This window comes from Rhinatrema bivittatum, chromosome 1 (genome assembly GCF_901001135.1).
Source record: "Rhinatrema bivittatum chromosome 1, aRhiBiv1.1, whole genome shotgun sequence".
In the NCBI taxonomy this organism is placed as follows: domain Eukaryota; kingdom Metazoa; phylum Chordata; class Amphibia; order Gymnophiona; family Rhinatrematidae; genus Rhinatrema; species Rhinatrema bivittatum.
The window spans coordinates 153,333,924-153,348,894 of record NC_042615.1 but is presented as its reverse complement, the minus strand read 5'-3'; the positions used below and the strand labels follow the sequence as shown (position 1 = coordinate 153,348,894).

General features: G+C 43.4%; 1 protein-coding gene across 1 annotated transcript in view; it reads left to right on the top strand.

Annotated features, from left to right (window-relative positions):
• Nucleotides 1-312: 312 nt before the first annotated feature.
• The window catches only part of GRXCR1 (glutaredoxin and cysteine rich domain containing 1), a 124,152-nt gene continuing 109,493 nt past the window's right edge, over nucleotides 313-14,971 (top strand). The window contains exon 1 of the mRNA XM_029584255.1: nucleotides 313-720. Within this exon, the coding sequence (XP_029440115.1) occupies nucleotides 313-720 (408 nt within the window). The remainder of the gene's footprint in view (nucleotides 721-14,971) is intronic.

Below are 14,971 nucleotides of genomic sequence, written 5' to 3'. Positions count from 1 at the left end.
GTGTGTCATTTCCCTGCACTTGGGTGGCTATAAAAGCACACAATAGGTCTTTAAAATTTAATTGGCGATATCATTTTGCAGGTTTTAGTTTAAAGGTAACCATAGTACTCTTGTATTCATTATTAATTGCAGAGCTGCGCTGCACAGGAGGTTCTCCCCGAGCTCTCCCTTCCTTCTCTTTTGACATTTGGTTCCCTATGGGTACTGCTGCCTCCACCAATAGCTCTGATATTATTACACCGAGTGTCAAAAATTGGCAAATAAGGTTACAGCCTAAGCCAGAACAATGTAAGCCATTTTGTTTTTTTCTCAATGGATGGGACAATGATTAAACAAGAGGTGAAGGCTGAAGGGGAACGGCAGCAGAGGAAAGTTCGCTTTCGGATCGCCTCCTCGCACAGCGGGAGAGTGCTGAAGGAGGTGTACGCCGACGGAGACGCTGCAGACTCCTTGGATTCGGAATGTGCCAGCAGCTCTGAGACCGATCAGACCAGCAGGCAGAGCGAGGCGGAAGGGTATCACAACGGGTGCTTAGAATCGGAGTACGACGAAAGTGAAAACGAGCCAGATGAGTTGCTGGTGCTAGCCAGAGCTACCAAGGACAGGGGTTTTGGCACGAAACGAATCACCATTCTCAGCAAAAATGGGACTGTCCGAGGGGTCAAACACAAAGTTAGTGCTGGCCAAGCACTTTTTGACAATTTGGCAAAAGTGTTCCAGGTAAGCAATTTAAGTAATTATAAATAAAAAAAAAAAAGAGATTCTTTTTGCTCGCTTCCTACCATTTAACCTTTTATCTCTTGCTATGGATTTTAATATCTAATGATGGTACACAGCTTTGGGTAGTCTTTTCTGGAAAAAAAAACAATAAATGGAATGAATTTAAATCATGAGTCAACTCATAGAGGACTTACCCCTATGGAAGAGAGCCATTGCTCATAGTGGCACAGCATGTGACACTTCCACATTGGTAAAATAGAACCTTTCCTTGAGGGTTCTGATTCCCAGGGAAATTAGAAACTTTTCATTGGGCTGGCAGTTTCCTCCTGTTCTTTTGGGCTTGCTGGACTGCATTTGCTATGAGCCCAAAAGTTTGCAGCTACCCTGGGATTTTTTTCCCCCCTTTTTTAAATATCTGCTCACAACTCCCTCATTACAGCAACAGTCCTCTGCCAGGGGTCAAGCACCAGGCCTTCTTCTAGAACCTTGCAATTGTGGGCCCTGAATCCAGCCCCTACTTATTGATGTTATATGATGACGGGAACTCCCCTCTCCCACCTGGGCTGTGAACAAACACTGCCTGGGCAACATCCCTAGCCCCCAACTTGCCTAAAGAGCAGAGTGCTACTCTGGGAACCGAGCCAAGTCCTGCACAGCACATGGCAGTACGCAGCATTGCCTCTGGCCCACAGGGCTGGCCCAAAATGGCAAATCTTGACTGGTTTGCAAAGTGGTAGAAGTAGGACAAGAAGGCAGTATTGATTTTTTAGCTTCATTTTCTAGCTAGGAGTAGAATTACAGGACAGAAATGGTCACTCTTACCACTTTAGTTCCTTTAATATCACACGAAAGTGTCTTCTGGAAAAGAATATTTGTGCATAGGTACATCCTTGGATTTTACTTAATTCTTACCAAATTAAAAAAAAATGATGGTGGGGGTCACAGCTTGATAGTAGAAGCACATTTGGAAGTTTAATAGTTAAATAACAATATAACTCATTTGTTGTCTTTGATACGTATTTAACCAAAAGTTGTCCTTAATTTTTCTCATACCGGAAACATTCCTCTGATGTGATCCTGTTGTGTGTACAACTAAGAGTCATATTGCTTTACCTTTTAGCTTCCTTATGATATTATACAAGAAATGCTAAAAAAAAATAAATAAAAAATCATTAAGCAATTGTTGTGGCAGCAGGTGAAACTGCTGGATAGTTGCTTGCATCTGAAGTTACATATGTGCAGAGGCAAAAAGAGACTGCTAATGCTTTCATTGTGATAAAGCCGTAGACAAACCTACATGATTCTGAATGCTTCTATGGTTAGACGATGCCTGCAGGATCTCAATACCTGCAGCCTAATGGTGGAATGTTTCATATCTTATTGTATCCTTAAAACATTCAATTATAATTACAATTGCAGTTGTATCAGCTATTCCCTACCCTCTATACTACACCTCCTCATTATAGATACAGACAAAACTGTTATTGTCATGTCCCACACACAGCAGTTTTCAAATTGTGTATTTTATTTGGAAGAAGATTACAGAAAAACTCATAAAGATTACCAGTGGGGATCCTACAAATAATCAACAGTCAAAGTACATGGGGACATGTGTTACTGACAGTAACTTGATTTATCAGACTACCGACAGGATACTATGGACAATTGTGGTATATTTAATAAATATAACCCTACTGCAGAGTCAATGGGTCTGATTTTCTAAGGCTTTTCGACTACTCTGTGTCTATGTAAAAAACTTAGTAAACCAAGCCCAGTGCTTTCTTTTTCTTTAGAAGCAGACATCCTAGTGTCAAGTTAACCAAATTAGATACTGGTATCTTTTGTTAGTATTTACTATTACCACTATTACTACAACTAATAATACTTCTTTAGTGCTACCTGATGTACACAGCACTGTAGAAAACCACACATGAGAGAGTTCCTGATCAGTAGACCTTACACTCTAATGAAGATAAACAAACTGGGCAAAATAGACTTTGGGAATTTTATTTATTAAGACAGTGGTTAAACTTAAGAAGGCTGTAAGCAGGATAATCAGGTGATAATTGGGTTAAGATTTAAAAACAGCCTGAAAAAGGTGGGTTTTTAGACTGGATCTGAAGTCAGCAAGAGAGGGAGCATCATGCACCAACCCAGGAAGACTATTCCATGCATACATCACAACCAGGTGGAAAGCACAGTGGCAAATGAGAAGGGCATAGATAGGAGTGATGTGCCTGATGAGCGGAGTTCACCAGGAGTTGTGAAGGGACAGATAAGAGAGGGGAGGCAGTGAAAAGGTGCAGAGTGAAGGCTCTTGTAGGTGAGTAAGAGGAGCTTGAACTGTATGCAGAAATGGATTGGGAGCCAATGTAGTGACTTGAGAAGTGGGATTATATGGGTGTAGTGACTTTGGTGAATGATAAATCATGTAGCTGAATTTAGGACAGATTGCAGTGGAGAGAGATGAGTCATTGGGAGACTCTTGAGGAGCAGTTTGTAGTAGTCTAAGCAGAAGGTGATGAGAGAGTGGATAAGGGTTCTGGTTTGTGTTCAGAAAGGAAGGGGCAGATTTTGGTGATGTTGTAAAGAGACGACCCATATTAGCAATGTTTTGGATATGAGTAGAGAAAGAAATTATACCTATCAAGCACTGTGCAAAACATTTGAAAGTCCTTATGAAATGAATTATTACTGTTACTGTTTGTGATAGAAGGAAAGAGAGGTTTACAAGTGTTAACAATAACCATAGTTAAAAAGCCCAATGTATTAAAGTGCACTATATTAAGGGGAACATTTTCAAAGGGATTTAGCCTCCTAAGTAAAGATTTAGCCAACTAGATCAAAGTCTTCCAAATTTTATTGGGCTGAGAGTCTAAATTCTGAGCAGGCCCAGGGTGAGGTTAGGTTAGCTGGAGAAAGTAAGGTTTGAGAAAGTTAGGCAGCTTGCACTGATTTTCAGTATTGGCTGCCGGATAGCTGCAAAAGCAGGCCTACATCTGCTTGGGCACTCTGCCTTTCGCTCAACTGTAATTTAAAAAAAAAAAAAAGTATTCACTGCTCGATCTCCTCTCCCATCCTGCTGTCAAAAATGAAAAGATTTCTGCCAGGAATCTCCTTCCTTCCTGGTGAAAAGAGGATAAAGTAGGGGCTGGAGATCACTGCTCCCTCCTGTCCAAAAAATATTTTGTAGATTAGACTTGTAAATACTTTTCCCTCTGTAAAGTTGCCTGGACTGTTGCCTAGGGTTGGCTCCCCAAAAGGAGTTTAAGGATGGTTTCCTTGGATTAATTCTCAGTCTGTGGTACCCTGGAGAATTATCCATTCACACAGAGGTCTGCTTTAATCAGTATATGTTTCACCCCTTGGACTGCTACATCATCTGATTGACCACTTACTACATTAGAGCCCTAAAATCCAAGTCAAGGCTATACTCCTATCACCAGTTACATCCATTATATTAGACTGTGTAGATGCCTGTTTCTTAGTTGCCTGTTGCTCCCTGGAGAGTTATCCAGGGAACTCTCCAGGAGTAGTAAATGTTTCATCCCCTGGTCTGCTACAACATCTGACTGACCACTCACCACATTAGAACCCTAAAGTCAAAGGAGTAGATTTTCAAAGGGCCACGTGAGTAAACCCCGGTATGCGCATTAAGTGCTGGGCCTCTTTGAAGGGTCGGGTCGGGGTGGGCTGGCTGGGACAGCATCATTGATCGCTGTCCTGGAGCCTTGTGCGTTGGCTGGCTGCCGGTGTGTGCAACCTACTTCAGGTCGGGCCCTGAAGTAAGTTGGAAAACAACAACAAAAAAAGCAAAAAGGTAGGATTTAGGGGATGGGGAAGAGAGAGGAAGGGGAAGGGAGGTTAGGGTAGAGGGTAGGGAAGTTCCCTCCAGTCAGCTCCTTAATTGGAGTGGTCTGGGAGGGAATTGGGGAAGGCAGGGAAGCGTCACTGAGTGGAAATTGCATTAGTACCCCCCCCCCTCCTCCTTGTGTGCGTGGATTATAAAATCCAGCATACATGTGAATACGGCCTCCAGATTTTATAACATGCACACGCTTACCTTTGAAAATCTACCCTAAAGTCAAGGTGATATCCCTAACACTAGTTACATCCATTACATTGTGCTGTGTGGATGCCTGTTTCTCCGGTTGCCTGTTTTCCTAGGTGCATCTACCTGTTTCAATTATGGGGTATATATATATACCCATTCACACCATTTCCTGAATCTTCATTGTATCAGTATTCAGCCCTTCTACTATCAGTGAAAATCAATGGCAAAAGACATGGGCATAATGGACTGTGGTGTGAACACATTACCATTGACTGAGGATATAGTATCCAGTGTATTGGCACAACTGAAAGTAAGCAAGACTTTGGAACTGGATGGGACACATCCCAGAAATCATGAACTATAACAGGTTCTAACTGTATCCCTTGCATCTCTGATCAGCTTTTCATTTGAAACAAGAGGTATTCTAAGAGATTGGAAAAGAGTAGATGTACTGAACCTCAAGGGTGAGAACAAGGAGGAAGTAGAAAACTACAGACCTAATAGTTTACCATCAGTGGTGGGGAAGGTAATGGAAGCACTACTGAATGATAGAATAGTGTATTACCTTGAATCCAGGATCACAGGCAACATGGTTTCATAATGGTAAAATCTTTCGAAACTTACTTGATTTCTTTGAAGTGATTAGAGTAGTAAATTGAAAGGGTGCATTAGATGTGGTTTATCTGAATATCAGTAAAGTCTTTGACACTGTTCTGCATTAAAACTAACTTGCCTGGGAGTTGAAAGAAAAATTACAAACTAGTTAAAAAGTTGACTGAGGAACAGGATTCAGAATGTGGTAATCAATGCAGTCCATGTTAATGAAGGGAAATTGAGCAGCTTTGTGTAATGAGGATCAGTGCTAAACCCAGTCTTCTTCAATGTTTTTACAAATGACATTGGGGAAGGGTTAGAAGGGAAAATATGCCTATTTGCAGATGATATAAACATTTACAACAGAGCAGAAATGCTAGAGGAAGTACATAAGATGAATGATGAATGTAAAAGCTGAAAAATAGTGAAAGATATGCCAACTATGTTTAAATCCAAAAATTACAAAATTATGCTTTTGGGATACAGAAATCCAAGGACAAAATATTTTTTTAGAGGGGAAGAATTAGCGGTCACTGAATAAGAAAGAGACCTTAGGATCATCATCTCTGATGACCTCAATATAGTCAATCAGTGTGACAGGCAGGGTCAGTGGAAGCACTAGGCAGACCATACAGCCACCTAGGGCGCCACAGGTTTGGGGCATCCGCCTAGTGCTTCCTCCAGTCCTGATAGGTCGTATTGCTTTTGCTCCTTTAGGCCACTGCTCTGACTCCATTGAAAGGAGAAGGCCCAGCCAACATTGCCCGAAGGCAGGGCCGGTGCGTCCCAACAGGCGAACTAGGTGGTCACCAGGGCGCCAGCCATTAGAGGGCTGCAAAGAGCAGCCATGCAGGGCTATGAGTGGAGCATATCCTGCTCGCAGCTGAGAGGATTAGAAACTCAGCGGGCTGCAAGTGGCAGAGACTCGGCGGGCCACGAGCAGTGCCAATCCTGCTCGCGACCAAGAGTAACAGAGTCTTTGTATGTGTGAGCGTGTGTGAGTGAGAGAGATTGTATGTGATAGAGAGGGAAAGAGCCTGTGTAAGGGAGCATGTGTGAATGAGACAAGGAACCTAAGGGCGTGTAAGAGAGGGGGCCTGTCAGAGTGAATGATGTTAGGGCCAGAGCTGGGGCCTGGACCGGGGGGGGGGGGGGGGGGCAGGAGGGCAGGCGTAAGGCAGAAGGTTCACCAGGGCGCCTAATACCCTTGCATCAGCCCTGCCCAAAGGAGCAGAAGCAGCAGCAGCAGCAGCAGCAGCAGCAGCAGGCTGTGCAACCAAAGAAAGAAGCAGCAAAGGGTAGAAGAAAGGAGGTGGAGCATCAATGATGACCACGCGATCCTGAGAAGCAGCAGGAGTGTTGGCTAGGCCCAAAGGGCTAAAAAGAGGAAGGAAGCAGTACAGCAGGCTAGCATCCGTGGGGCTGGCCACCACACAGAAGAAGCAGCAGTAGCAGCAGCATCAGTTAGGTCCGAACGGCCCAAAGAAAATAGGCCTCAGGAAGCAGAATGTGTTGGCTGGGCTGCGCAGCCTGAGAAACAGAAGTGGTAACATCATTAGCCAAGCGCACAGCTGAAGGCAGGAACTGCATTGCCCTCACTGGAGCAACAGAGATGTCCCATAGCGGAAGGTACCCAAGGAGGAGGCTACTGCTGCTTGTTCTGGAAGGGGAAAAGAGTAAGCATGTGTGTGAATGAGTGCGTGTGTGTGTGTGTAGGCATGTGTTTGTGAATGAGCATCTTTGTGTCTGTGTATGTGTGAGTGCAATTGTGAAAGAATGTGTGTGAGTCCAATGAGCATCTGTGTGTTTGTGAACAAGTGTGTGAATAAATATATGCATGTGAATATGTATGTGAATGAGTATCTATGGGTGTGTGTGTGAATGTGTGTGTGTATATGTGTGTTTGTGTGTATGTGTCAAATGTGCATGTGTGAGCATGTGTGTGAATGAGTATATGTGTGTCTGGGCATGTGTGTGAATGAGTATATGTGTGTCTGTGAGCATGTGTGTGAATGAGTATATATGTGTCTGTGAGCATGTGTGTGAATGAGTATATGTGTGTCTGGGCATGTGTGTGAATGAATATATGTGTGTCTGTGAGCATGTGTGTGAATGAGTATATGTGTGTCTGGGCATGTGTGTGAATGAGTATATGTGTGTCTGTGAGCATGTGTGTGAATGAGTATATGTGTGTCTGGGCATGTGTATGAATGAGTATATGTGTGTCTGTGAGCATGTGTGTGAATGAGTATATGTGTGCCTGGACATGTGTGTGTACGAATAAGCAGCAGAATGGAGTGGGCTACTGCGGTCATGGCCATACCAACTTTTTATCCCACTTGCATCAGCAAGTAGAGCATTTGGGGAGGCAGGGTCGGCAGTTGGTTTATTTGGGCCCTCCAACCAAAAAGTTGTTTTGTTTCCTCTGAATGTACATGTGTGTTTATGTGAGTTTGAGTGTGCATGAGTGTTAGGAAGTATGTGTATATGAGAGAGAGGAGAACGTTTATGGCCTTTCCCCCCACTAATCCATGATAATTGCAGAGTGTCTGGAAATCTAAATTTCCCAGATATGGCGTGGGGGATTTTTTATTCTTATTAGTTTTAATGGTTAGATGTTATTTGATGTCTGCTTTTTAAAGCATTTTATTGCTGTTTGGAAAAGTTTAAAATATTTATATATGAGTTTTTAATTATTGGATGTTCTACTCATCAGTTTTCAAATATTTATTTTTATCAGTATGGTTCCACTACTATGATTAATGTTTTATATTCCTTGATTTATTCTTTGATGTTTCATGAGGAATGGTAATAGTCCTGTTTTTCCATTGTTGCAATGCATATTGAATCTTTCGTCCTGTAGTTTCCAGTTTAGGTTTTGTTTGTACTTTATCGTCTCCTTATTCTGTATTTGGTGAGGGTCTGTGTTTTGCATGTGTGATGGAGGTAAAATATTCTGCTAGCGCATACTTTCTGTGTGGGGCTCTATAGCAACCTGGCTTGTTCTCTTTTCTTAATAGGAGGCGTATTGGTGTTTTAGGGCTTTGGGTAATATTTGCAGTATTGCCTTTTCAAAGGTAGGGCTGTTATTGTTTATAGCTAGTGTTATTTTGGTATGAGAGGTTTATTATATTATAATTGTAATTCAGGTTACTCACGGCTTTCTGAGAGTAATAGGCCTAATACCACATTGGTTCAAAGCATCCTTTCTGTACCACAGTACTGCATGCAAATATAATATACATGATGTAAGAGCTAGCTTTACCTCAGAATGTCCTTTTCAATAAAATTTGTTTTTGTACATGAATAATTTTTTATTGTGTGTCTTGGAGTTGGGGGGTGGGGGTGGGGGGGAGCAGGTGCGGCAAAGCTGTAAGATTCACCTAGGGCACCTAATACCCTTGCATGTGTTCTGAAGACAAGACAATCACGAAAGCATAAAGAGAATTATCACTAACAGAAAGAAAGAAGTATTATTATTAGGGATGTGCAGTTTCAAAAAAAAATTGTTTCTCATTTGTTCATTGCATGGACACCTTGATTTGTTTCATTAGTTTTGTAATGAAAAATAAATTCTCTAATTCATTCCATTTGTTTTTTTATTTTAAATTGAAGTCAATGGTGGAAAGCCCCATTGACTTCACTATAAAAGAAAAATGGTCTTGGGCCTAGGCTGGGTCCTGTTACTGAGACCCAAAGCCGACATCAGGCCTGGCCTAAGGCCATGTCCCATTGTCAAGGCCCCGGCTTGGACCTGGGCCTATGCCGAACCCAGCAGCAGGGTATGTCATGTCATGATTCCAGGTCTGATCACCGAGGCTCAGACATAGACTTGAGGTCTAGGCCTCGGTCTGACACCAGTGCCAGGCCAATGCTGAATCTAGTCACCAAGATTAGGGACTGGGCCTGGGCTCTAGGCCTGATACTGGGGCCTAGCCCAAGGCTGGGTCTTTTTGAGGCCCAGGCATGGGTGCAACACTGGGACCTGGCTTAGGCCAGGTCTCATCACAGAGGCCCAGGCCTAAGCCTAGGTCTGATGCTAGGGTCCAGCCTAAGGCTGGATCCTGGAAGTTAGGCCTAGGCCCAGGGGCTTGGGTAAGGCTGGGTCCCTTGCTAAAGCCTGCACCTGGACCTAGGCTGAGGCCTGATGCTGAGGCCTGGTCACGAAGGCCCAGGCCTGGGCTTGGATTGACACCAAGGCCTGGGCCTAGGTCTGATGTAGATGCCTGACCTGAGGCCTGGTCCCATTTATTGGTGTCCAGAACTAGATCCAAGAACAATGCTGGGACCCAGCAATGCCTAGTGCTAATTTTGGACCTAGACTGAGGCATAGGCCTGGGCTTGTTACTAGGGCCCAGCCAAGGCTGGTACACATTGCTGAGACCTAGGCCTAGGCCAAAGCCCAGAGCCGAGACCTAGGCTAAGGCCTAGATCTGTGCCTGAGACCTAGGCCCTGAGGCCTGGGAGCAGGCCTTCTGGTGACTTATTTTCTTTATCCAGTGACTTAAAATGATGTCCTCCATCCAGAGAATGTCTCACAGTGACATTAAACTGGAGCTTTCTTTCAGGGTGAATGGCATCATTTTGTTATATGGACGGAAAGAGAATGAGGGGAAAAAGTGAATGAGGGAATGTGAGGGGATAGGAGAAATTAAGGGGTGAATTTAAAAAGAGTTGCTTGAGTTAAAAGGCTCACATCTGTGAATATATAGACCAAGCACGAGTAACTCTTATTTTAAAGCCTGCAAATTAAGTGCATAAATGTGCATGTGCAAGCAACAGAACACGCAAAAAATGGGGAGGCTTTGGGGCGAATCGGAGCGTTCCGAGGCGGGGCCAACATTTCCGTGCGTAAATACCTATTTTAAAACCAGTGAACACAGCACACGTTGGGCTGTTACCTGTGTATATTTACATCTGCTTTGGTTCAGGTGTAAGTATGAAAAAATCTTGTAGCCAAAAATTGACTGGGTGAGGAATCTAGGTAAACTGGGAGGAGTGCAGGCTGAAGAACCAGAGGCATCTTGATGACCTAGATATAGACTGGGCAAACTGATGGACTAAGTGGTCAAGCTGGTTATTTCCTTCTTGCGCACATGTTTTAAAATTTGCTCACTTGCATGTATAAAAACCGCCAAGTCCTAAGGAAAGATTTATGAAGAATGTTTCCTCATATAACTGCTTAAAATTAGGAGCATACACATGCACGTTAGGTGTATTTTAATCATACACACCAACTTGTGCAGATGATTTATTATTCCATCGTTTTATGCTCGCACCCACATAGATACATGTATGGGTGCACGTGTGCTCGTTTTAAAGTTATCGTCCCAATGAAAGATATTGAGTGAGGGGGATCTTGGGGCTGAATAGAAGAGTGACAGAGGGGAAGAATGAGTGAGAGAAAAAAGGGACAGAGAGATTGTGGAGGCATGGGAGCGAGGGCCATTTTGAAAGTGAGGGAGGATATGGCGGAGAGATTGAGGAGATTGGAGTGGGTGCGGAGAGTGAAAGAGTGGATCACCATGGGTGCAAATGGAATGAGGAGATTGGAAGGGGATGTAGGATGTGAATGAGAGCTTTGGAAAGCTATTGGATTGTGTGGGAATCAAAGAGGCTTTGGAAAGGGCAGAAGGGAGAGGGGATGGGGTGAGATTGGAGGCCCATCTCAATCTTCCCTCCTCCTCCTCCACCATCCCCAGTTCTCTTTCTCTTCTTCATCCTGATTTTTCCTCCTTCTCTTTCACCCCATCCACAATACTCCCTCTCTTCCCACCTCCTCTTTCCATTCCTTTTCCCTCCCCTCCCCTCATTCCCTTTCCTTATCCTCTCTCATTCCACCATCTTCTCTTCCCTCTGTGCCCCTAGCCTCCTCCATCCTTTATCCCTCTACCCCTCCTGACTGATTCCTTCTTCATTTTCATTCTTTTCCATCTCCTTTTCCTCATCTCCTCTCTTCTCTCTTCCCATTCCAAAATCCCTTCTCCTTCTTCCTCTCCATCCCTTTACCCCTAATATAGAACCAAATAAATTAACTGGACGTAGATATGTCAGAAAACAACTATTTCTATAAAGTAGAAAAGTGTAAATATATGTAAATTTGCCATATAATTGCCACATTATTTTGAAAAATCTGCCACAGAATATCATAACCTTTTTGCAGAATCTTGAAAAGATGCAGGAAACCAAGGGCTCTTATGATAAGGTTTACAACCTACACAGCAGCAGCCATGCTAAAGAAATAGCAGGCATGGTTAGCCAGGGACACACAAGGCACACAAGAGAAACCCCCAGGGAACTGAACCAACAGAAACAGAAGTGGTAATACTGCTTTAAGAACAGAGAAGGCTCTGGGGAATGGAATCTGATGAATAGGGAGGGCAAGGACTCCAGGCCCACTCCTTAAGCAGGAAACAAAAAAGGAGTGGGAGGATAAGAAAGGGATCAGAGATGGGATTCAACAGGTAGAACCCAAGTGAGAAATATGAGGAAATGTACACTGAGGAGGATTCTGGATCCAGAGCCCTATGTCCCATTGAAACTCGGAAGGATAGGACAGAGAGTCTTGACAGGAGGTACTGAGTGTGGAAGTGGGATAAAGGAGAGAAGGAATGGGTGATTTTATATTTGGAGGTTTAGCATATGTAGCCTGGCTCGATTACACTTAGGAACCAATGAACCTTGTTTATAAGCCATTCTGACTGAGTTAGATTTTGTTTTGGATTGCTTAACCCATTTGTACAGATCATTGTAAATGACTCTCGCCCTTTTTCTCCTTTTGAGAGAGAAAGAAGCTGTTGTAGAAAGGTTGATGTTTCATCTGAGACAGCTTTGCCAGATAGGGAAGATAAAATTTAGTTCCTAGCCTGTTACTTGAGATCACACTCATGTGAATGGTTCAACACAGGCCTTATTCTTAGACAGCAGGATTAACACAAACAGTGCACAGGTTATTTTCACCTTCAAGGACGAAAACAAACTATACACTCCTGCTGAGCTTAGAGCGTCCACAGTTCCTAGTAAGAAGTCCAAAGAACCAAGGCAGAATCCGTTCATATTACTCACACCAGGTCTGGTTTTAAGATCAAGGTATCCAGGTACACTTCCATGTATAATTCAACAGATGCATGCAGTACTTCAGGGCAGCTTACTTCAAGGGTCACAGATCTCCTCATCTGGGCTTAATACAGTACGGCTAAGCAGCCCTCAAGTTTCTGGTAACAAGATGTTGTTCCCATCAAGGCCCAATTCCCTTCCTCCAGGGTGCAACCACTGATCCTTGCAACAGGTTCAATATCAAGTCTTTTCCCTTATATTGTGCTGACTCTGCAGTGCTATTGTGTGACTCTGGAAGTGGAGTTTCAGTTTCTTACCCAATAAACCCCTGGTTCAAGACCCCCCAGAGCCTTTTTGCCCTTGTAGAGGAAGAAGAACAGTTCAAGTAAGGTCTGTGGCAGCACAGTAAGCAGGAACGAGCATACTAGATAGACCAAGTAGTCCTTTTCTTCTCTGTGCTCATGGAGGATTTATCATGTGCAGAATATGTTCCATTGGCTTCAATGTGGAGGAATAGCCTGGTGGTTAGAGCAGTGGGCTACAAACCATGGAAATCAGCATTCAAATCCCACTGCTACTCTTTGTAACACTGGGCCAGTCACTTTACTCTCCATTACCTCAGTATAAACTTAAGCCTGCTTTACAAATCATTTTCCTCATAGACACAGAATGAGAAAAAAGTTTTAGTAAATAACCCACTTAGATTGTAAGCCCTATGGGGATAGGGAAATACCCATAATACTTGAATGTAATTTGCTTTGAAAAGCTGAATATTTATTTATTTTATTTATTTATTTAAAAACGTTTCTATACCGTCGTTAAATTAGGTCCCATCACAACGGTTTACAATAAGGCACAAATATTAATGTTGGAAAAAATAATGAATTCTATCCACTAAACAGGTGCCAACAATTTACGGTAACATAGTTTTTTAAAATTACTCATAGGTGGGTGTGATGCATCATGTCCATTTTTATCAGTGACAGATTTAAAATAGAGAACTTATAGTATCTTATTCTTTGGTGGTGAGCGAAAATGTATAAAAATAAAAATACATACCTGTGTAGATTGGGGTAGTGTGCGTGGGTGTTCTGCAGATCGCCTCCCATTTTCCTGAGGGTTTCCTGAGGATTCAAGATGGCCACTGCTGAGAAGTTCACGTGAGCCACGGCATTTATTCTCTTTTACTTCGGAGTTGCATTTACCGTACTAATGCCACATTTGGCCCAAAAATATAGGGCAAAAGAAAGCCTGCAGTCCTTCCAGATTTGCCTGTTTGAGTCCTATGGATGCTCATGTCTAGTGCAGGGTTCAGTCGGGAGCATTGTCCTTGGGGGGAAGAGGCTCATGGGGTGTTGCCTGCCTCTCCCCTGGACTTGTCGACCTCTCTTTCCCCGATTGTTAGGGTTCCACCAGTGACCCCATTTGCTTTCAGAGACCAGTACGCCCTGTTGTGAGGGGCTTGTGCTGGAGATGTCGCAGCCCCATGGCCCTTTGCAGGGTCAGGACGCCCTGAAGATGCTGGAAAAGATGCTGAAGATGGCTTCATTGGGGGTAATGCTGGCTCACCAATAGATGGAGGTTTCTCAATCACGGTTGAACTTGTGTCTACCCCTACTGCAAGTCCTTTGAACAATTTCTCTGTTTCTGCCCTGGTAAAATCTCAACTGATTACTCTAAATTCTATTTAGGAGGTTATAGTTGTTGTGTTTCCCGGTCGTGGCAGGCCCGCGACTGGCTCTACTCATCCCCGACGACCGTGTTCCAGACCTGGCCCTTCCGCTTTGGCAGCGGTAGGCAGTCGCCTATGCGCTCGTGCTCCTGCTAGGCTCCCAGACTCTTCTGGCAGCTCTGGGGCCTCCTCCGGTCCCAGTCGGGTCTCCCCACGTGCGTCGAGGGGAGACGCTGCCATCACCTAGTTCCAGTCTGTTTGCTTTAAGTGTGTGCGCACGCACTTTCACTGACTTTAAAGGGAACTTTTTTTTAAGCATGTGCACCTTGCATGCGCCGAGCCCTAGTGAACTCTCCTTTCGCTCCCCCCACCTTCCCCTCCCTTCCCCTCCCTTCCCCTATCTAACCCACCCCCCAGCCCTACCTAAATCCCCCCTCCTTACCTTTGTTCTCTAAGTTATGCCTGCCCGAGGGGGGGGGGGTTTAAAGGGTTGCGAGCATATATTACGAGTGTAACCCTTTGAAAATCTACCCCAATATGTATATTTTCTTTCTTCTTTTCTTTCCTATGTCAAGATTTTGTTGTATTTAATGTAAAATGCATAAATAAAAATTTTTAAAAAAGCAGAATATAAATATTAAAAAACCATCTCTATTGCATCCTTTCTATAATGAAACAATTGAAAGTTGATATTGTAATGATTATTTGATAGAAAAAAAATATCCAGTCAACTGCTGGATTATGTCATTTGATTTTAGTAATAAAATATATCATTTCCAGTAAGATGTATTGTTAAAATAACTAACTGATGAATAGTTATTTTCTTTTGGTAGCAGAGGCAGAGCAGAACCTCATAATGGAAAGTATCATTCTTG